Source organism: Lepus europaeus, chromosome 7, assembly GCF_033115175.1.
Source record: "Lepus europaeus isolate LE1 chromosome 7, mLepTim1.pri, whole genome shotgun sequence".
Taxonomy (NCBI): domain Eukaryota; kingdom Metazoa; phylum Chordata; class Mammalia; order Lagomorpha; family Leporidae; genus Lepus; species Lepus europaeus.
In genome coordinates this window covers 4,584,553-4,606,191 of record NC_084833.1, presented here as the reverse complement: position 1 = coordinate 4,606,191, position 21,639 = coordinate 4,584,553, and the positions used below count along the sequence as shown (strand labels likewise).

At 60.5% G+C, this 21,639-nt stretch overlaps 2 protein-coding genes across 3 annotated transcripts in view; both read left to right on the top strand.

Annotated features, from left to right (window-relative positions):
• SSH3 (slingshot protein phosphatase 3) lies at positions 1-6,311 on the top strand. Its single transcript, XM_062195750.1, has 14 exons — positions 1-169; positions 615-652; positions 1,032-1,233; positions 1,833-1,951; positions 2,025-2,096; positions 2,275-2,340; positions 2,421-2,609; positions 2,716-2,809; positions 2,993-3,121; positions 3,209-3,255; positions 3,792-3,938; positions 4,066-4,266; positions 4,353-4,608; positions 5,352-6,311. Exons 1-14 carry the CDS (start codon positions 104-106, stop codon positions 5,628-5,630), a joined length of 1,905 nt encoding a protein of 634 aa, XP_062051734.1. The 5' UTR covers positions 1-103; the 3' UTR covers positions 5,631-6,311.
• A 3,866-nt stretch (positions 6,312-10,177) lies between these two features.
• Positions 10,178-21,639, top strand: part of RAD9A (RAD9 checkpoint clamp component A) — a 60,773-nt gene continuing 49,311 nt past the window's right edge. Inside the window, exons 1-2 of one of the 2 annotated variants that reach the window (XM_062195745.1) lie at positions 10,178-10,194; positions 14,461-14,606. The gene's annotated coding sequence lies outside the window, so the exon portion shown is untranslated. Of the gene's footprint in view, positions 10,195-14,460; positions 14,607-21,639 lie in introns of those variants that run through there. The other variant, XM_062195742.1, reaches the window with a different exon arrangement.

The following is a 21,639-nucleotide window of genomic DNA, read 5'->3' as shown; positions in this document are numbered from 1 at the left end:
GGCTCCGTTCTCTCCTTCCTGGTCCTGCGGGGCAGGGACTGTCCGTGGGGCTGTGGGAGGAGGCCGTGCCCGGTGCCCGCCCAGGTGCCCCCGGCCTGGCCCCATGGCCCTGGTCACAGTGAGCCGCTCGCCCCCGGCCAGCGGCCACTCCACGCCTGTGGGGCCCACGGTGAGTCTGCTTGGCTGTGATCGCGCCCACGCAGTTGGCTGCCGGCTGGGCCTGGGGGACCACGTCCTGCCTGCGGGGCAGCCTCCCCTCCAGCCTGGTGTGTGCCGGGGAGGAGCTGTAGTCTCAGGCTGGGGGGGCCTGGAGGGGGTGGTCTGAGGCTCCCAGAAACTCTACCAAGGCAGATCCAGAGGCCAGCCCCGACCGCGGAGGCCCGAGCTGGGCTAACCCCGCCCACGCCCAGGAACCCCACCCCTTGCCCTGCCTGGACTGGGGCTGGGGCTCCCCTAGAGCCCTCCTGTCTGGAGAGCACGGCTGGGGGGTGTGTGTGGAGAGACTTGGCGTCTGACACCCTTTCTGCCCGACCCGGAAGGGCAGGGTGATCCCCAGAGGGCCCCCATCCCAGGAGTCCTCCCTGCCACTCCCCCGGGGGCTCCTTTCTCCGCAGGCCCGGGCCAGCAAGCAGAGAAGCAGGCTCCAGCGCAGGTGAGCACCCTTCTTCCGAGGCAGAAACCGACGCCACCACCAGTGTCCAGCAGGAAGTCTCACAGGAGGGCTGGCAGCCAGCTCCCTGCGGCCCCAGGGCTGGGCTGGTGGGCACCCTGGCTTGCGGTGGAACCGGCCTGGCGGCCTGGGCTCACACCAGGATCACAGGCCAAAGGGTGGGATGGGTCCCCAGCCAAGTTCTCAGCATCTCTCAAGTCAGGCGGGTGGGAAGGGAAGGGGCCGCTCTCCCGCCTTCACTCCAGGCCTGTGGACCCTGGGGGTGGGGCTGAAGGCAAGGATCTGTAGCCAGGACTGAAGGGGCTGCCAGAGGGGTTCTGTGTAACACATGTGTGTGCACCCGCCCCCCCCCCGCCCCCAGGCAGAGCTTTGCAGTGCTTCGCGGAGCAGTCCTGGGGCTGCAAGACAACGGGGACAATGACGCCTCAGAGGCCAGCCTGGAGCTGGGTGAGGAGCAGCCCCACGGGGACCACACTGACGGGCACGGACCCCAGAAACAGGCGCAGAGGCAGCACCTGCACCGCATGGTGGAGCTGCTGAGGCCACAGGACGACATCCGCCTGGTGAGGGGCCCTGCCAGAGCCTCCCCCGCGAGGGGAGCCCCTAGGGGGGCAGGGTGTGAGGGCGGGGCTGAGTGTGGGCCGGCCGCCCCCGCTGACCCTGCTGCTGCGGCTGGAGACTGAGCAGGGTGGGGGCTGGGAGCAGGCAGCTGGACCACACCAGGGCCAAGCGCAGGGCACTGCACGCGGGGGCCCCCAGGGGTGGGCACCCGATGAGGACCTGCGGGCCGCCTGTGGCCGTGCTGCAGTGTGGCAGGCTGGGAAGAACGAGGAGTGGTTTCGCGGGCAGTTACACCTGGGACAGCGAGTCCTTTATTGGGAGACTAGGCCCTTGTTTCTGTGGAGACAGTGTGGTGGGACAGGCAAGTGACAGGGCGTTTCCTAAGAACCGACTTCCCACCTCTCTCAGGCCCCCCCCCCCCCCCAGTACTTGTATTCTCCCCTTGAGAAAGGGCCTTGAGAACATTTTTGTGGGACCTATTGGATTGCTGTCCCTGACCTTGAACCTGGAAGAGCGGGGTAGGGGTGGAGGGAGCAGCTGAGGTGGGGGAGCAGGGTCCCCCCAGGTGCCTGAGACTGGGCCTCTCCCCCACCCTTCCCAGGCGGCCCAGCTGGAGGCGGCCCGGCCCCCGCGGCTCCGCTACCTGCTGGTGGTTTGCACACGAGAACCTCCAAGCCAAGATGAGACCGTCCTCCTGGGGGTGGATTTTCCAGACGGCAGGTGGGAGCCGGGGAGGAGGGGCCAGGGAAGAGAGGCGCTGGGGGGCTACAGCGCTCCTTCTGTCCCCTGCCAGCTCCCCCGGCTGCACCCTGGGCCTGGTCTTGCCCCTCTGGAGTGACACCCAGGTGTACCTGGACGGAGATGGGTAAGAGGTGGCAGCTGGGGGGGAGGGGTGGAGCAGCATAGCTCTGGGCCGGGAGCCTGGGGCCCATCTCGGCTCTGCCTGGATTCGCTCTGTGCCCCTGGCCACGCCGCCCAGCTGGCTGTGGACAGCTCTCCGTTCAGGGCCCAGAGTTTGCCCTACTCCCACCTGGTCTCCGCAGGGGCTTCAGCGTGACTTCTGGGGGGCAGAGCCGCATCTTCAAGCCCATTTCCATCCAGACTATGTGGTAAGGTCATCTTGGGAGATGGCTGCTGGGTCTGGGGGAGGCAGGAGGAGGACAGTCACCATTCTCTGCTCCCACACCAGGGCCACGCTCCAGGTGTTGCACCAAGCTTGTGAGGCGGCTCTGGATGGCGGCCTTGTGCCTGGTGGCAGTGCCCTTGCCTGGGCCACCCACTACCAGGAGAGACTGGACTCTGACCAGAGCAGCCTCAATGAGTGGATGGCCATGGCCGACCTGGAGTCTCTGCGGCCTCCCAGCGCTGAGCCTGGCCGGTCAGTGGGGGAGGCCTAGGTGGAGGGTGGACAGGGAGGGGCAGGGAAAGGTGGGGGTGCCATGGTGGAGGGGGAAGGGAGCCCTTACTGAGGGCTCCGTGCCCAGGCCCTTAGAACAGGAGCAGATGGAGCAGGCGATCCGGGCCGAGCTGTGGAAGGTGCTGGACGCCAGTGACCTGGAGAGCATCACTTCCAAGGAGGTGGGCAGGGAGCCAGGGAGCCGCAGCCCAGAACCGTGAGCTTGCCTCTCCTTGGACGCCTTCCCGCCTTGCTCCTCCTGGCCTCGGTCTAGATGGGACAGGGTGCGGTGCTCGGGCCCCCGGAGGGAAGGGGCGGTCGGAGCATGCAGGGCCAAGCCTCTCCTGCCCCGGGCTCCGCTGCAGATCCGCCAGGCCCTGGAGCAGCGCCTGGGCCGCCCCCTCCAGCAGTACCGCGACTTCATCGACAACCAGATGCTGCTGTTTGTGGCCCAGCAGGACAGGGCCTCACGCATCTTCCCACACCTCTACCTGGTGAGCTGCCCGCTGCGGGGAGGACGGGCCAGCTGTGCGGGCAGAGCCGGGGCTGCAGGAGGGGACACGCACTCTCCTTCCCTACAGGGCTCCGAGTGGAACGCGGCGAACCTCGAGGAGCTACAGAGAAACAGGTGAGATTCCGAGCTCCTCAGGAGTGCCCATCCTCTCGTCCCCACCAGGGGCAGCCCCCTACCCCCAGCCTCCGCTGCCCCTGCTGCCCCGTAGGGCAGCCTTGCCCGCCATCTACTCCCCACGCTGTGGAGCAGGTGCAGACGCTGGGGGCTCGCCCAGGCCGAGATGGGGGCAGCAGTGTGTGTTGCTGAGATGGCCATCTCCCCCGGCCTGACTTGTCTCCGGGGAGCAACGGGGACCTGGCTGCCTCTCTGACAGGTGCCCATCCTCTTCCGGCCCCTGTCACCCTGCCACTCTCAGTTTAGCTGAAAAGCAGTTCTCTGGCTAATTTCCAAGAATACCCAAGGGTCAGTGTTGCAGGTGACCTCAGCTGCGTGGACTAGGTTGGCAAACTCAAGGCCAGCCAGGCAAAGTCGTGTTCTCACGGACAGTCTCTGACTGCTGGTTCAGTTCTCCCAGCCCAAGTGCTGCCCCCACCTCTCAGAACCGAGAACGCGACAGAAACACCCAGGCCGTGCTGCGTCCTCTGGTTTAGGGTCAGCCACATCTTGAACATGGCCCGGGAGATCGACAACTTCTACCCCGAGCGCTTCACCTACCACAACGTGCGCCTCTGGGATGAGGAGTCGGCGCAGCTGCTGCCGCACTGGAAGGAGACGCACCGCTTTATCGAGGGTGCCAGGTCCGGCCAGGGCCCCACCGCTCTGCACCTGCCCCCTGCCCTCGCCCTGCCCCCCGCCCTCCGCTCTGGCTGTCGTGAACCCGTGCCTCCGCGTGGGGCACCCTGCTTTCACGTCCCACCTCCACAGAGCGCAGGGCACCCGCGTGCTTGTCCACTGCAAGATGGGCGTCAGCCGCTCAGCCGCCACGGTGGTGGCCTACGCCATGAAGCAGTACAGCTGGAGCCTGGAGCAGGCCCTGCGCCACGTGCAGGAGCTCCGGCCCGTCGTGCGCCCCAACCCCGGCTTCCTGCGCCAGCTGCAAACCTACCAGGGCATCCTGACCGCCAGGTACGGAGCGGGGTCGTGGGGCGTGCTTTGTGTGCTGGGGTGGCTGCTGGGTCCCTCAAAGCTGACTCAGAGCCCCCTCCTCGCAGCCGGCAGAGCCACATCTGGGAGCAGAAAGCGGGTGGGGCCTCCCTGGAGGAGCCCCTGGCCCCTGAAGTTTCTACACCACTACCGCCCCTTCCGCCAGAACCAGGGGGCAGCGAGGAGGTGAAGGCTCTGGTCTCGGAGGAGAGCCAGGCAGGGCCACGGCCCCGCATCAGCCTCCGTGGCGTCATGCGCTCCATCAGTCTCCTGGAGCCCCCCTCGGAGCTGGAGGGTGTCCCGGGGGACAGCGAGCTGCCAGAGGTGAGGCTGGGCTGGGCAGCGCCGTGGGCAGCGGCTGGCCGGGTCTCCCCTCCCCCTACTGGCAGGGTCTGCTGAGCGGTCAGGACCCCTGGGTCTTTGCTTGCTTCACACTGTCCCCCAGCACCCAGCACCCCTCAGAAAAGCTCGGGAGACCCAGGAGGGGCAGGTGGAGGCTCTGGAGTGGGGGCAAGAAGCAGCCCCTGCCCAGGCCAGGGCAGCGCTTTCTGAGGGGCAGGGGATCCTCCCCCCGCCACCTGCTCTGCAGCCCACTGCATGGGGGTGGGGAAGAGGCCCTCTGAAGCCCCTCCCACGCCTGAGGGGCCGGGCGGAGGGCTGAGCACTGACTCAGTGAGCAGCAGGAGCAGCCAGGCCCCACGCAGACACAGGGACACGCGGCCCTGAGGAATGAGTCCATGGGGCAGGGACGGTGGGACAGGCTTCCTGGAGGAGGTGTTTGGACATGGAAGGAGAGGGAAGTGGGAAGGGTGGGCACCAACGCTGGGCGTCCCACCCAGGAACCCGCCCCACACAGCCACGTGGCCCAGTTCCGGGCTGGGCTGACCAGGCACAGGCAGCAGGGCGAGAGGGAGAGCAGACAGCGGCTGGCCTCCAGGAGTGGCGGTGCACTGGGGCAGCAGACCGGGCGCCATCTTCCCCCTCAGGAAGCATCGCTCTCAGCCGTCCGGCCCTGCCCTCGTCCCGGGGAGACGCCCCCGTGACCCCCTTATTCCTCTCCCGTCCAGGTTTTCCCTGCCCAGGAGTCTTCAGACGAAGAGCCCTGCCCTCAGCTCTCCAGGGCCAAGGGAGACCAGGGAGACCAGTGGGCCCACAAGAGGCCGTGGCCTGCCCTCAAGTCCCGCCAGTCTGTGGTCGCCCTCCAGAGCGCTGCCCTGGTGGCCAGCCGGACCCAGGCCTTCCAGGAGCAGGGGCAGGTGGAGGCCGGCGCGTCCTCCACACCCCGCCTGCGGAAGGTGGTGAGGCAGGCCCGCGTGGACGACAGCGGAGGCGAGGGTGAGGGCTGAGTGCAGCCTCCCAGACGGCTCTGCTGCCTGTGGACCTGCCACATTCCTCCCAGCTCCTCCCCAGGTGGCCCCAGACCCCGGCGTGACGTGACGGCCTCACCTGCCACGGCCCCAGACCCCGGCCTGACGGCCTCACCTGCCACGGCCCCAGGCTCAGACCCATGTCCAAGGGCTCGAGCCACTCCCTGTAACGGGGGGCACAGCAGAGACCGAAGGTGCCTTCGAGGGAGTGGCAGCTGGGCCGCACGCTGCTCTCGCCCAGTCACTAAGAAAGGGCTTCCCAGCACACAAGCGCTCAGGCCTCCCCCTCGCACCCCCAGCGGCCAGCCCGAGAGCCAGTGGCCCCCTAAGGCAGACAGCACCTTCAGGCCCTGGCCCCAGGAGCCTCCCAGGGGACTAGCAGGTCCCCTCCCCCACACACCTCACCAAGGGCCTCCCGCAGCCGCGCACTGGGTCACAGGGCACCAGGCCAGGGAGTCTTCTTGGTCTCCTTGGCCTCTGGCCAGTTTTTCAGCCTTAACAGCACCTGGCTTTGTACTGAGAAATAAACATTTTCATAGGAAGCAGCTGCCGGTTCTGTGGTGTCAGTCCTGCCTCTCTGTGTCCTGAGGAGTTGGCGCTCCCGGCTCCCCCACTGCCGCCCAGGAGTCTGCCAGACCTGTCTGGGGCAGTGCGGAGTTTGGGGGTGGAGTGGAGGAAGAATGGGGAGGGAGGAGGGGCGGCCAGTGCTATCTCCCTCATCTTCAGGGCAGGGCACCGCCCGTGCCCAGCCCTCCCCAGGTTGGCAGGGACAGCTGAAGGGAGTTGCCCAGGAGGAAGTGGAAGCCGCCGCTGCCACGCCTATCTGCCTATCCGGACAAGACCGAGCCTGCTCCAAAGCTGAGACCGCTCTGAGCCTCGTGGTGCCGGGTCTCAAGCATTTTGGGGGTCGGCAGAATCGCCTTCTCCCTGCTGTGATGCCGACCCAATTGCCGGGGAGGAAGGGCCCGGGCGAGCCTGCCCCACCTGCGTGGATCCGCCCCTCGCTGCCCGCTCTCGGCTGGGGGTGGGGAGGGCGCTCACTCCCCTCAGAGCAGGCCCCAGCTGGAGGAGCTGGCAGCAAACGTCTCGCTGACGAAGCCTCATGCCGAATTTCTCTCTTTTTTAAGATTTGAAAGGCAGAGTTAGAAAGAGAGGTAGAGACAGAGAGAAAGGTCTTCCATCTGCTGGTTCACTCCCCAGATGGCCGCAATGACAGGGCGGATGGGCCAGGCGGAAGCCAGGATCTTCTTCCGGGTCTCCCACGTGGGTGCAGGAGCCAAAGGACTTGGGCCACCTCCACTGCTTTCCCAGGAACACTAACGGAGCTGTTTCGGAAGTGGAGCTGCCGGCACCGCAGGCCAGGGCTTTAACCCACTGCGCCACAGCACCGGCCCCTCATGCCCAATTTCAAGAGCAAACCAAGCAAATCTCTCACCCAGGCCCTGCCTGAACCCAGAAGTGCCAAGGGGCAGGGGGCTGTTCCCACCCCGCTTTACCCCTTAAAGCTGCTTCACCTGGAACCTCCTATCCAGACCCAGAAATCCTGGAACGCCCCCACCCTCCCCCCAGTCAGCGCACACTGCTCAAATTCTGCCTCTGCGTGCCCTCTGTCCGGTGGCATGCTTAGGGTCACAAGATGGGGTACAGAGAGAGCTCTGAGTCCTGATCCGCCCTGCTGAGTCCACACGCGGACTGCCTGCCATCCTGCAGCCACGCCACCCTAGCGCTGGGAAGGCAGGGTCCAATCACAAACTCAGAGCTGTGGGCTGAACAGGATCCAGGAGAACTCCCAGTAGGAATTCAGCATGAAGGGAATGGAGACTACAGAGGAAATCACTTGCATCAAAAATACGGCGTAGTGGGTAAGGCCGCCGCCTGCAGTGCCCGCAGCCCATGTGGGCGCCGGTTTGAGTCTCAGCTGCTCCATTTCCGATCCAGCTCTCTGCTGTGGCCTGAGAAAGCAGTGGAAGATGGCCCAAGTGCTTGGGCTCCTGCACCCACGTGGAAGATCCAGAAGACGCTCCTGGCTCCTGGCTTTGGATCGGCGAAGCTTCAGCCATTTTGGCCATCTGGGGAGTGAACCAGTGGATGGAAGACCTCTCTCTCTGTCTCTCTGTTTGCCTCTGCCTCTCTGTAATGCTTCCTTTCAAATAAGTAAATAAATCTTTTTAAAAAAATACAAATCACTGGCAATGGCATGTGGCACAGCATGTTAAGCCACCACCTGCAGTGCCGGCATCCCATATCGGAGCACTGGTTTAAGTGTCGCTACTCCACTTCCCATCCACGTCCCTGCTCTGTACCCTGGGAAAGCAGCGGAAGATGGCCAAGTGCCTGGGCCCCTGCACCCACACAGGACCCAGATGGAGTCTGGGCTGCTGGCTTTGGCCTGACCCAGCACCAGCCATTGCAGCCACTTAGGGAGTGAACCAGCGGATGGAAGATGGATATACATCTATCTCCCTCTCTCTCTATCTTTTCCTTTCAAATAAATAAATCTTTAAAAAAATTATCAAAAACCATGTGACTACACAAAGCTCACACAAGTAAAATGAGGAAAGACACAAAATGCGAAGTCAGCCCCCCCCCCCCCAGACTGCTGTCAGCGTCTGTGTCCCCCAGGGACATTCCGGTCTTAGGACATCAAACACACATCTATTTTTAAAAGATTTTAGTTATTTACTTGACAGGCAGAGTTACAGACAGAAGGGGAGAGAGGGAGAGAGGGAGAGAGGGAGAGAGGGAGAGAGGGAGAGAGGGAGAGAGGGAGAGAGGGAGAGAGGGAGAGAGGGAGAGAGAGAGAGAGAGAGAGAGAGAGGTCTTCCTTCTGCTGGTCCACTCCCCGAATGGCCACAACGGCTGGAGCTGGGCCGATCCGAAGCCAGGAGCCAGGAGCTTCTTCTGGGTCTCCCACGTGGGTGCAGGGGCCCAGGCACTTGTTCCATCTTCCGCTGCTTTCCCAGGTGCAGGTGCGCTAGCAGGGAGCTGGATGGGAAGTGGAGCAGCTGGGCCCCAATCAGCACCAATACGAGAGGCCAGCGCTGTAGGCGGAGACTTAACCTCCTATGTCACAGCGCCAGCCCCAAAAATAAATCTTAAAAAAAAAAAAAAAAAAAAAAGAGCCCACGTGGGGCACCCACGTGCCAGACAAAGGATCCCTGGGTTCAAGTCCCAGCTCTGCTTGAGTCAGCTCCGCAAATGTGCACCCTGTGGCACGGGAAGGTTCCAGAACTCGAGCCCCTGCCAGCCCGGTGGGAAGCCCGGATGGGGCTCCAGGCCCCTGGCTACGGCAGGCATGTGGGGAGTGACCCAGTGGATGGGTCACTCTCTGTCACTCCGCCTTCTGAATAAATAAACGAGTGAATAAATGTTTACGAAGAACCCAGCCTCGGTCTAACTGTCCTCTGCGGGTGCACACTCATTATTCACGGGCTTTTCCGCTGCTCCGGGCCGGGCCGGGGACACGTCCTGAGGCTCACGTGCACCCCAAATCTGCGAGCCTGTTTCTACAGCCGGAGCGAGGGCTGCGTGCACTGTTGGCTCTGAGAGCTCCCGTTACAGCGGACGGGGATGCCGGGCCACAACCTTCCAGGGGCTCCGGCCTGCGCGGGAGGACACGGGCAGGCTCTGGGCTGACCACGGCCTTCCCGGAAGGCGGTCAAGCGGCGGGGGTGGCAGAGCCTGAGCCGCACCCGAGGTTTCCAGGTGCGAAGGTGGCTCCTGGCCGGTCAGCTCGCTGACCGCACAGCTGGCCCCGGGCTGGCCTTGGGCAGGGAGGGGCGGGACGCCCCCCGCTCCCGGGGTCCCCTTCGCAGAGGCGCCTCCAGGAGCGGAGTTCCCGGCCCGTCCCGGGTCAGCTCCCATCTTCACGCCGTCCTCCCCGGGTGCAGCCCCGCGAGGTGCAGGCCGGGGCGGGACCTCGGCCCTGGCCGCCCCCTCGGTAGGCCACGATTTGAAACAACAAAATAAAATGAATTCCAGGCGCCTCTGCCCCTTCACCCCGCACCTCAGACGCCTCAGAGCCACGGCTGCCCAGAGAAACTACCTTTCAGGCCTCCGCGGCCTCTCCCGAGCCGCCAGCGCCCGATGGCCGGGGAACGCACGCGGCGAAACTCGGGCGCCATCTTGCGTCGGTTCCTTGGGCCTCCCGGTGACTCCCCGGAAACCACACTTCCCAGCGTGCCTAGCGCTTCCGAGCATGCGCAAAAGGCCCCGCTGGTTTCCATGGGAACCCGGCTCCCAGAGTTCGGGCCGCTTCCCTCGACGGAGCGGGCGAGGGGTCCTCGCCGTGAGGGACCCCGCCGTTGGCGTGGGGGCTTCCGGCGGTTGAGGGGACAAAGCAGCGGCGTGAGGGGACGGGGCCAGGTCGGCCCCGCCTGCCGGGACCGGCCCTCCCCGAGTTCTTGCGGGTGTCCCGGCGTCCGAGCGCCCCGGGGGCGTCGGCGCGCTGAGGCGGAGGGGTGGGCCGGGGTCGGCGAGGCGGCGTCCGGCCGTGGCCAGCGCGTTGTCCCCTCCGGCCGAGGACCTGCGCGCCCGCGGACAGGTACTGGCGGGCGCCGGCCGCCGCAGGGACGGTTCGCGCCGCGCGTGGGCGTGGAGGGAGCGTCGGGCCGGGCCACGAGCGCGCCCAGGGCTGCACCGGCGCTGCCTTCGGTGCGCCCGGGGCCGGGGCGCCTCCGGCCTTCGGTGGCGTGGGGCTCGCGCTGGAACTCGGGTCCCCGCGGAGCAGCGCCTGGCTCCGTGTGACCCAGGGCACGACTGTGTGTCGCTCCCGGAGCCCAGGTGGCCTGGGTGAAACAGGTCGAGGCAGGTGCCCACCGGGGTCTCTCTGGCCGCTGCTCCCCTGCGCACGAGAGAGACCCCGAACTGGCCGGGTTTTGAGCCGGAACAGAGAAACTCGGGTTCGTGACTTTTTAAAAAAGATTTATTTGGAAGGCGGAGGTACAGAGGCGGAGGGAGAGCAGTGGGCCGTCCGTCTCCTAGTTCACTCCCTACCTAAATGGTTCCAGCGGGCTGGGCCTGGCCCAGGGACCCTGGAGCTCCGTCCCAGGCTCCCAGGCAGGTGGCAGGGACCCTAGCACTTGGGCCGTCACCTGCAGCTCCCCCAGGCTGGACGGAAGCGGAGCAGTCGGGAAGCGAACCAGCAGCCATGTGGGATTCTGGCATTGCAGGCCGTGGCCTAACCCGGCTGGGCCCCGCGTTGTGACTTTGTTGAGTCCAGTTTTTATATCTCTGGACCCTGTTTCCTCACGTGCAAAATTGAGGATTGGGATAGGACCGCCTCCAGTTGTGAGGATTAAATGAAAATATGCATGTGCGTTTTTTCAAAACAGAATACACATTTATTTGGAAGGCAGAGTGACAGAGATCTTCCATTCTGTTCGGATGCTGGGTCACCGCCCAAGTGGTCGCAGCAGCCGTGGCGAGGCCCGGCGAGGCCGGGAGCAGGAATCCGTCCTGGTCTCCTACACAGGTGGCGAGAACTCAAGTGCTCGGGCTGTCGTCTGCTTCTCGGTGCTCAGAGGCTGCGTAGCCCGGGATGGAACTGGTGTGGCGTCCCAGTCAGCGGCTTGGCCAGCTGTGCCGCAACGGCCGACTGTCAAGATTCGATGTAGTCTGAGTGTTAATTGTTAAATCAGCAACAGGAGTCACTGTGCACTAACTCCCCGTGCAGGACCTCTGTCCTCAGTGAGCTGTGTTATGAGAGTTAGCTGTAAACTTCTGTGTGTGTGTGCAGATTGTTGAAATCTTCACTTGGTATAGAGTTGGTCTTCTGTGTACAAAGTTAATTGAAAATGAATCTTAATGGAGAATGGGGCTGGGATGGGAGAGGGAGGAGGAGGGGTAGGAGGGCGGGCATGGTGGGAAGAATCACTGAAGTTGTCCTTATGAAGTTTGTGTTCCTTAAATAAAAGGTTTCTTTGAGGAAAAAAGAAAGATTTTTTGTCAAAGACGGAGAGAAAGGGAGAGAGAGAGATTCCATGTGCTGGTTCACCCCCTACGTGCCTACAACTGCTGGGGCTGAGCCAGGGGGCAGCCAGGAGCCAGGACCTCCACCTGAGTCTCCCACGTGGGGGTGGGGGCCCAAGCCTGGGCCATCATCCGGTTGCTCCCGGGATGCGGTAGCAGGAAGCGGGGTGGGAAGCAGGGCGGCTGGGACCTGCGCTGGTGCCCAGATGTGGGATGCAGTTTTCCCACGCAGCTGAACACGCCGTACCACAGTGCCTACCCCAGTGTCAGGTTTTAGTTCAGGGCCTGCATGTTGTAAGTTCTTCTCAAATCCTGGCTATCATTTCTTTTTTTTTTTTTTTTTTTTTTTTTTTTTTGACAGGCAGAGTGGACAGTGAGAGAGAGACAGAGAGAAAGGTCTTCCTTTTTGCCGTTGGTTCACCCTCTAATGGCCGCCGCGGTAGCGCGCTGCGGCCGGCGCACCGCGCTGTTCCGATGGCAGGAGCCAGGTGCTTATCCTGGTCTCCCATGGGGTGCAGAGCCCAAACACTTGGGCCATCCTCCACTGCACTCCCTGGCCACAGCAGAGAGCTGGCCTGGAAGAAGGGCAACCGGGACAGGATCGGTGCCCCGACCGGGACTAGAACCCGGTGTGCCGGCGCCGCAAGGCGGAGGATTAGCCTGTTGAGCCACGGCGCCGGCCTGGCTATCATTTCTGATAATTAAAAAATAAATTCCTTAGGGGCCAGGGCTGTGGCATAGCTCATCAAGCTGCCAGCTGTGGTGCCCGCATCCCATATGGGCAGCGGTTCAAGTCCCGGCTGCTCCAGTTCCAATCCAGCTCCCTGCTGGTGCGCCTGGAAAAGCAGCCGAGGATGGCTTCCATCACTGGGCCCTGGCACCCATGTGGGAGACCCAGATGAGGCTCCTGGCTGCGGCCTGGCCCAGCCCTGGCTGTCACGGCCATTTGGGGAGTGAACCAGTGGATGGAAGATATCTTTCTTTTCTTCTCTTTTATTGATTTTTTAAAAGATTTATTGAAAGGCAGAGTTACAGCGAGGCAGATGCAGAGAGAGAGAGAGAGAGGTCTTCCATCTGCTGGTTCACTCCCCAAACGGCTGCAACGACCGGAGCCGGGCCAATCTGAAGCCAGGAGCCAGGAGCTTCTTCCAGGTCTCCCACACAGGGGTGCAGGGGCCCAAGCACTTGGGCCATCCTCCACTGCTTTCCTAGGCCACAGCAGAGAGCTGGATCGGAAGTGGAGCAGCCGGGACTTGAACCAGTGCCCATATGGGATGCCAGCACTGCAGGTGGTGGCTTTACCTGCTACGCCACAGCATGGGCCCCTAATGGAAGATATCTTCCCTTCTCTCTCTCAATCTGCCTTTCAAATAAATCAATAAATGTCACAAACAGTTCCTCAGCCCTTTACCTAATTTTTGAAGCCACTTCCTTAGTTTCTGGGCAAATCCATCTGACGAGGAAGCCCATCTTCTGGCACGTGGGGTCGGTTCCCAGGCGGCGGCCCTCCTCCAGCGGCAGTTTGGGTCAGATGGTGTCATTACCACGCAGCACTTAGGGCGCACGCGAGGCCCGGAAGCGCGTAGTGGAGAAGACACTCTCTTCGTTAAGCTCCGCAGAGGATGGGCGCGCTCACCCATGGTACTTCAGAAATGGCTGACTGTTGACTTGCAATGTGTTTACGTAAGACAGGCTGCATGAGAATCATCAGGCTGCTTGCATTACGGTCAAGCTTTGTGTTACCTGGGAAAACCCTAATGAGGAGTTCTAAACTGGTGAGACAGGTTACGTCTGGGACTCCCAGTAGCTGCCGAAGCAAGCCTTCGTCAGCCCACGGCTGTGTCCTCGGGAGCGGGTTCGGAGCGCCTGTTCCGTCCCTGCGGCTGTGCAGGGTGTGAGGGACAGACAGACTGCAGTCCAGCAGAGATCAGTGAACACACACAGAACACCTGTAATTCAAGTAGAAGGCGATGCTGTCGCGAGGGAGGTCCAGGCACCTGTGCTAGGAAGACGCAGGGGCCGCTGCCGAGTCGGGGGGGGGGGACACGACGTGCCAGGAAGTGGGGTGCAGCACCTCGAGATGCAAGGGGAGGTGCCGGCAGTGCCGAGGGGGCGGTGAGTTCCGAGAAGGCAGGGGCTAGGTTTCGGTCAGCACGTCCTCGCCCACCTGGGACGTGGCTGGCACGAAGTGGGGCTATGGAGTCCTGCAGGCAGGAACCGAGCTGTGGTCCCTGAGGCCCGCATGCAGCCACTCTCCCAGGGCAAGAGTGGGGCCGGGCAAGGCAGGATCTTCAGAATCTGCCCCATGACGGCTCCTTTGGCAGCCCTCCTGGACATGGAGTGTGAGGCGTCCCTGGGCCGGTGGAGGACAGTCCTCTGGCTCTCCTTTCCCTTCTTGGCTCTCCTTTTTCCCCTGGGTCTCTCCTCCCCAGGGACGTTTGTCCCCGATCTGTGTCCCAGCTCGGGGTGGGAAGCCGTGTCCACCGTGCCAGCCCACGGCCTAGGACTTCACCCACAGCCAAAGGACGAAGGTGGCATCTTCCCTCAGTGCCATCTTCAGGCCGACTCCGGGGTCCTGCCCAGGGGTGAGCCTATGCCAGCAGGCCCTCAGGCTGGGGCTGGAGGTGTGTCTGTGGAAGGCACAGGCTGGGGTGATTGAAAGAATGGCTCGAGAGCGGGGCAGCTCCTTCCCTGAATAGTTTCGCTCGGGAAGGTCTGGGCACCCTGGCGTCGTCTCCCTCCTCAGCGGGTGCCGTCCCCTCACACGTGGAGGCTGGGAGGGCTGAGTGAGGACACCCGGGAGTGGAGCGAGCACACTCACTGCCTTTCTTGTCCCCAGATGTGGGACGGCGTGGGACTCCCGAGGGCCACAGGGGCTCCGTGCTCTGGAGGAGCCTGTGAGATTGAGCTGCGTGCCCCCCGCCCGAGGTGCTGCCCCTCCTCTTGGTCTCGCCTGCCCGGGAGGCCTCCACTCCACTGGCTGTGGTAAGTGCCCGCAGTGTGCGCCGGGACCCCTTGTGGCTAAGGGCCGTCCAGTGTCTTCCTGACTGCAGGCCTCACCGTGCTGAAGAGGAGGCCCACGCCGGGGACCCACGCCGTGGTGCTTTACTCTGACAAAGCCCTCCCTCTTGCGTGGGATCTCACTGCGCTGAGTGACAGTGGAAGGTCTTGTACTGGGACTTTCCCTTTTCCATACGCCCAATTGACCAATCGGAGCTCCTAGGTCGGGCTGCTAGTGATGGCACTGAGACCTTGTCGCTGAGGGGTGCTGCCTGCCCCCCATGAGTCCTGGTCCAGACTCCGCCTTTCCCCTGTCCGCCAGAATTCCCTGCCCCTTCCCTATCCCAGCGCAGCAGCCGGCGTCGGCCGCGTTTGATCCGAGTCTCATCCTCATGCCCGTGTCGGATGCCCACTTGTCCTCCTGGCGGCAGGTCCCGCTGCTCCCAGACGGGCACCCTGCACAGCTGAGAGTCTTGGGTACCTTTTGTGTCTGGCCTGGAGGGTCAGGGATAGGCGAGCTCTGCCCCCGTTGGATGAGGAGGGACGTTAGTGAACACGTTTGCCTGCTGGGATTGGCCCGGCCAGCAGTGCCGCTCCCCAGCCCACTGGCTCCTCTGGCAGCAGCACCGTGAGCCACCGTGGGCTCAGGTAGGGGAGCAGGCACGGCAGGGTGCAAGCGCAGGCAAAAGCAGTGTTCTGCCTGTTGAGCGAACTGAAGCCGTGGACAAAGAGGGCGTGGACAAAGAGGGCGTGGACGCGAGTTCGGAGGAGGGAATGCCCCCTGTAGCCCACAGAGGAGCGTCCGCACCTTTGGTCTTCACGCGGCCTCGGGAGGCCTGGGCTGGGCCAGCATGCCCGGGACAGCAGTCACCTGTCTCCAGGCAGAACGCCCGGCAGCTCAGCGCTGGCCTTGGAAGACAGACTCCCATCCTCTGGAGGCCTTGGGAGACTTCTCTCCACTCGCCTGCCTCACTGGCAGCTCAGCTGGCTGCTCCCTCCCGCCCTGTCCCCATTCTGATGGTCCCACCCACCCAAATAGTCCTGGGTTGGTGAGTGTCCTCACTCTTCCCCGGAACCCGCTGGGGGAGGGGCCGAGGCTGGGTGCCGTGCGGGAAAGAGTAAGTGGTTCGAAAGCAACAGATAGGATGAGTCGTCAGTGCTGGGACTGAGCTGGGAACGGGTCCCCGCGTGGATACTGCGAGTAGCCCATGTTGGGGGGCCCTGGGTAAGGCCCGGGTGCTGCCGTGTGGGGGGTGGGCTGGGTAAGACCTGGGTGCTGCCGTGTGGGGGATGGGCTGGGTAAGGCCCGGGTGCTGCCGAGTGGGGGATGGGCTGGGTAAGGCCCGGTCTGACATTGCATTGTGCTCCTGGGCTGATGGCTCGGACTCTTCCCTCTTGCCAGGGGAGAGAGGCTCAGATGGGAGATGAGGGTAGGCCAAGACGACCAGGACGGATGGGGGGTGCCACCAGAGAAGAACTGACGTCACGGGCAGGGCCTCGTTGACCCTGGGAGTGGGCACTGGGCAGGAGAGGCTGCTCCGAGGGGGGAGCCGTCCATGGAGGGAGAATTCTGTCTCCAGCTGGACCTGCTCGTGTCTGCAGGACTGGAAGGCTGCGGCAAAATGGAGCTGCTTCTTTTTCCTTTTCTTTTAAAAAAGTTTTATTTGATTTACTTGAAAGGCAGAGTTACAGAGAAAGAGTGAGAGACACACACGCACAGAGAGATTTTCCACCTGCTGTTCACTCCCTAAATGGCTATAGTAGCCAGGGCTGGGCCAGGCTGAAGCCAGGAGCCAGTAGCTCCATCAGGTCACCCATGTGGGTGCAGGGGCCCAGGCACTTGGGCCATCCTCTGCTGCTTTCCCGGGCGCGTTAGTGGGGAGCTGGATGGGAAGTGGAGCAGCCGGGACTAACTGGTGCTCATGTGGGAAGCCGGTATTGCAGGCAGCGGCTTAACCGTCTGTGCCACCGCGCCAGCCCGTCTTTCTCCTTACAGTCCATCTCTCTGGAGCCCCGCACCAGCCGCCCAGCCGCTCCTGCTGCTCCATTCCCCTCTCCTCCTGCACTGGTGTAGGCTCGCTCAGCTCGTTTGATGACCCCGTCCTGAGGCTCCTCCCCAAGGAGCTGCCTTTTGTTCTCACCCTTGGCCCAGCCTCTGCTGCGTTCTGCAGTCCTACAGCAGCCTCCGAGGCGGCCAGGCCCTCCCTGTGACCACGACGACGTCAGCGCCCCACCGCGGCCCTGCACATGTCACTCCACGCTCAGCGCCTGCTGCTCTCCAGGGCTGGCCGACTGCAGGGCAGCCACTCTGTTCTTTTGCTCAGAGCCTTTCCCCATCTGTTTCCAACCTACTTTTCTGGATTTATGTTCCAGCGCATCCCAATGTGTCCCTTTTGTTCTGATCAAACTAATTGACAGGGGCCGGCACCGTGGTGCAGCCGGTGAAAGCCCTGCCCGAAGTGCCAGCGTGCCATATGGGTGCTGGTTCTGGTTCGGGCTTCTCCTCTTCCCATGCAGCTCTCTGCTGTGGCCCGGAGTGCAGTGGAGGATGGCCCAAGTGCTTGGGCCCCTGCACCACGTGGGAGGCCTGGAAGAAGCTCCCGGCTCCTGACTTCGGATCAGCTCTGTTCCAGCCATTGCAGCCATTTGGGGAGTGAACCAGTGGATGGAAGACCTCTCTCTCTCTCTGTCTGTCTCTACCTCTCTCTGTAATGGTTTTTCAAATAAATAAAAATAAATCTTAAAAAAGAAAGAAAACTAGGCGACAGACTGCGGTTGCAAAAGCTTTTCTGCTTTTCCACCTTGGCACCTGTTGAGCTGCCCATCGGGTGGGGTGGGGTCTTCTCTAGCGGTCATCTCTCCATTAACACAGTGTTGTGGCGCACTTTCTTTTTATTTGGAAGTTTCAGCCCTGCACCGGTGGTGCAAGAGTAGCACAGCAGGCGGCCAGGAGCTGCCTCCCGAGGCACTGTTGCTGCTGCTGGATTTCCTCCTTTGTCTGAAAACACTGGAAAAGAGTTACAGGCATTCTGACACTTGGCCCTAACTATATCACTTCAGCCAGACATTTTGACCCATATCTCCTAAAAATAACATTATCCTTTTATAAAAAGAATTGTAGAAAAGTGTGCATAACAAAATGTACTGCTTGAGCCATTTTCAAGCTTTTAAAAGTAGCATTGATTACGCTCACAGATGTTAATGCAGCCATCACCACTAGCCCTCCCCAGAGCTTTTTCATCATCACAAACTCTGCGTTAAAAGTAACTCCATTTGGTCCTCGCAGCCTCTCTTCTACTCGCTGTCTCTGCGAGTTTGCCTCCTCAGCCACCTCACAACAGCGGGAGATTATTGGTCCTCTTGTGGGTGGCTTATTTCACTTGGCATGACATGTTGGTCCGTGTGTCACAGCCGCATTCATGTTTTCAGGCCGAGTAGCGTCTCCTTGCGTGGGCGATTATCTGTGGGTGCGCGGCTGCTCTGCCCGGACCTCGGCTGCTGTCAGCGCTGCAGGCAGCACTGCCGTACAAGCATCTGAGCCTGCCTTCCGTACTTTTTATTTTTTTTACTGTATCTTTTTTGAATTTTTTTTGACAGGCAGAGTTAGACAGAGAGAGACAGAGAGAAAGGTCTTCCTTCCGTTGGTTCACCCACCAAGTGGCCGCTACGGCCGGCGCTGCATTGATCCGAAGCCAGAAACCAGGTGCTTCTCCTGGTCTCCCATGGGGTGCAGGACCCAAGCACTTGGGCCATCCTCCACTGCCTTCCCGGGCCACAGCAGAGAGCTAGGCTGGAAGAGGGGCAACCGCGACAGAATCCGGCACCCCGACCGGGACTAGAACCTGGTGTGCCGGTGCCGCAGGTGGAGGATTAGCCTAGTGAGCCGCGGCACCAGCCTTTATTGAAATTTTTATTTTAATTAGCTTTTAACGGATTCGAGATAGTTTATAGACACCGTGCTAAGAACATAATGATATTCCCTTCCTCCTCCATTCCCCCCTCCTTTCTTTTTCTTAGTTTTTGAGATAGCATCTTTTAAATGTACTTTACAGTAAGAAGGCTTAATGCTTTACCAAATAAGAAGTTTAACAAGTAAAATCAAAAATACCCTAGTTCAGGGGAGCACAGACCACAGCTATACACAATAACTGAACGGGAAAGACCGTTTCAGCCACGCACAGTTTTACCTGCTCTGCGTTCTTCTAGGTGCATGCCTGCAGTGGAATTGCTGGATCACATAGTGACTTTATTGTTATTATTATTTTAAAGATTTGTTTGAAAAGCAGAGTGGCAAAGAGAGAGACATAAACAGAGAAGTCTTCCCCCGTCAGTTTGCTCTCCTAGTGCCTGCAGCAGCCAGAGCTAGGCCAGGCCGAAGCCAGGAGCCAGGAGCTACCACATGGGCAATAGGAACCCAAGCAGTTGGGCCGTTGTCTTCTGCCTCCCGGGCGCGTTAGCAGGAAGCTGGGATCAGAAGCAGAGCAGCCCTGACTTGAACCTCACGCCTGTGTGGGATGCGGGTCTCCTGGCCACAGCCTAGGCTGCTGCGCCACAGTGCCTGCCCCAATATGGTGATTGTGTGTTTGACCTTCTGAGGAGCTGCCAAACTATTTTCCATAGTGACCAAGAAATAATGATGCAATATTACCAGCTAGACTACAGACCGTAATTACATTTCTCTAAATATCCCTACATTTTCCATTACAGCTTTTTGAAAAAATTTGGCTCAGGACCTCAGGGGTCACAGATTTCATTTGGCTGTCATGTCTCTTGATTCTTCGTTAATCTCAAACAGTCTTCCTCATCTCCTTGTTTTCCACGATGCTGACCTTTCTGAAGATCCAAGTTAGCAGTCTCTCAGAATATTCTTCACTTGGGTTTGTTTGAATGATTTCTTACAGTTAGATTCAGGTTAGGCCTTTTTTGCAAGAATACCACATAATTCAAGAATAATATATAACACATTTTTCTTTTGGTTACATTTCTTTAATCATATGATGTTGTTTTATCCCTGTTGGTGATGCTGCTTTTAAGTTTAATTGGTTAAAATGGTATCTGTGAGGGCCAGTGCTGTGGCGTAGTGGGTTAAGCTACCGCCTGGGCCGCTGGCATCCCATATGGGTGCCAGTTCAAGACCTGTCTGCTCCACTCCCAATCCAGCTCCTTGCTAGTGCACCTGGGAAAGCAGTGGAGGATGGCCCAGGTGCTTGGGCCCCTGCACTCAGTGGGGAGACTTGGAAGAGGCTCTGGGCTCCTGGCTTCGGCTTGGTACAGCCCCAGCCATTGTGGCCATTTAGCGGAGTGAACTAGCAGACTGAAGACGTCTCTCGCTCTCTCTCTCGCTCTCTCTCTCTCTCTGTCGCTCGCTCACTCTCTCTCTGTGCCCCCCTTCTCTTTATAACTCTGCCTTTCAAATAAATATAAAAATTTAAAATAAAATAAAAGGCATCTGTGAGATCCTTCCACTACCGAGGAGTCATAGGAATTGCTTAGGTGGGAAGTTGGGACCACGTGATCCCTCCCCACCCCAGCCTATCAACCCTGGTTTTAGAATCAAATGATAAAAGTTGTTGCCTAAATTATTTATCTCATTGTGTCCATAAAAATCATGTCATTCTGCCTACATTTTTAAAGGATTTATTTATTTATTTGAAAGGCAGAGTTACAGAGAGGCAGAGGCAGAGAGCAAGAGAGAGCGAGAGTGAGAAAGAGAGAGAGGTCTTCCATCCACTGGTTTACTCCCCAAATGGCTGCAACAGCTGGAGCTGGGCCAATCTGAAGCCAGGAGCTAGGAGCTTCTTCCGGATCTGTCACATGGGTGCAGGGGCCCAAGGACTTGGGCCATCTTCCCAGGCCATAGCAGAGAGCTGGGTCAGAAGTGGAGCAGCTGGGGAATGAACCGGCGTCCATATGGGATGCCGGTGCCGCAGGCAGCAGCTTTACTCACTATGCCACAGCGCCGGCCCCCTCCTACATTTGTTATGCCTTGAACATAATCAGCTCTTCTTCAGTGAAGAGGAATTTTCCCGTCTCCTTCTTTGGTAAAACTATAGATTCATCTTTGTTTTATTCAGCATATTATAAATCATTATTCTTCTTTGTAAAGTTTATTCCTTTTTACTTATTCGAAAGGCAGAGCAGTGGGGGATGGGTAAGGGTGGAAACTTGGAGAAGGAGATCCTGTATCTGCTGGTTCACTCCCTAGATACCCGGCCAGATCCAGGATCCAGGTCTCCCACGTGTGTGGCAGGGGCCCAAGTACTCCTGCCTTCCGGGGCACATTAGCAGGAAGCTGGACCGGAAGCAGAGGCGAGACTCCCACCCAGGCACTCCCTGGGGGATGCCCCAAGTGGCGGCTTCATTGCTGCGCCGTGAGGCCCGCCCACAGTATTCTTTCTGATGCTCATATCTTCCTGTATCTGACCAAGGAGAGCTCCTTGGAGCTGGCCCCGGGTCCTGTGTCATCCTCCTGTCAGTCTCTGAGCGTCTGGCCGCTTTCCAGTGCAGCGTGATGTTCCCGATACACGTTGCACGTTCGTCCCAAACATGGAGCAGCTGTTTGTGCAAAGGCCCCCGTTTCCTTCAGTGGGGAAGTATCTGGGAACCGGGATCTGGGCTCTGGGGGCGCTCACTGCTGCTAGGCTTTTAATGCTTCCAATTCTTTTCAATGACCAGAGAATTTTACAAAAGTATTTTTAGGACTTTAGCTTCTGATCCTGGCAGAGCCCTCCCACTGTAAACACCTGTTAACCTGGGTACACTGGGTAGAGCAACTGTTATTAGGCTTTCAGCAACAGGCAGGAGAGGGAGGGGAATGGGATGTGACAGCAGAGGGGCGGCCCTGCAGAGTCAGAGCCTGGACTGCTGCAGGGCAGGGTGCGGGAGAAGTGGGGGCGGTGCCGACGCGCATGCCCAGAGGGCTGGGGGTGGGTTCTCTGTGAATCCCATGCAGGGTGACTCTTCGAGAGGCTCTGCTGCGTTTGGGGTTGGGAGTGGAATGGAGATACTGAAGGTGCTG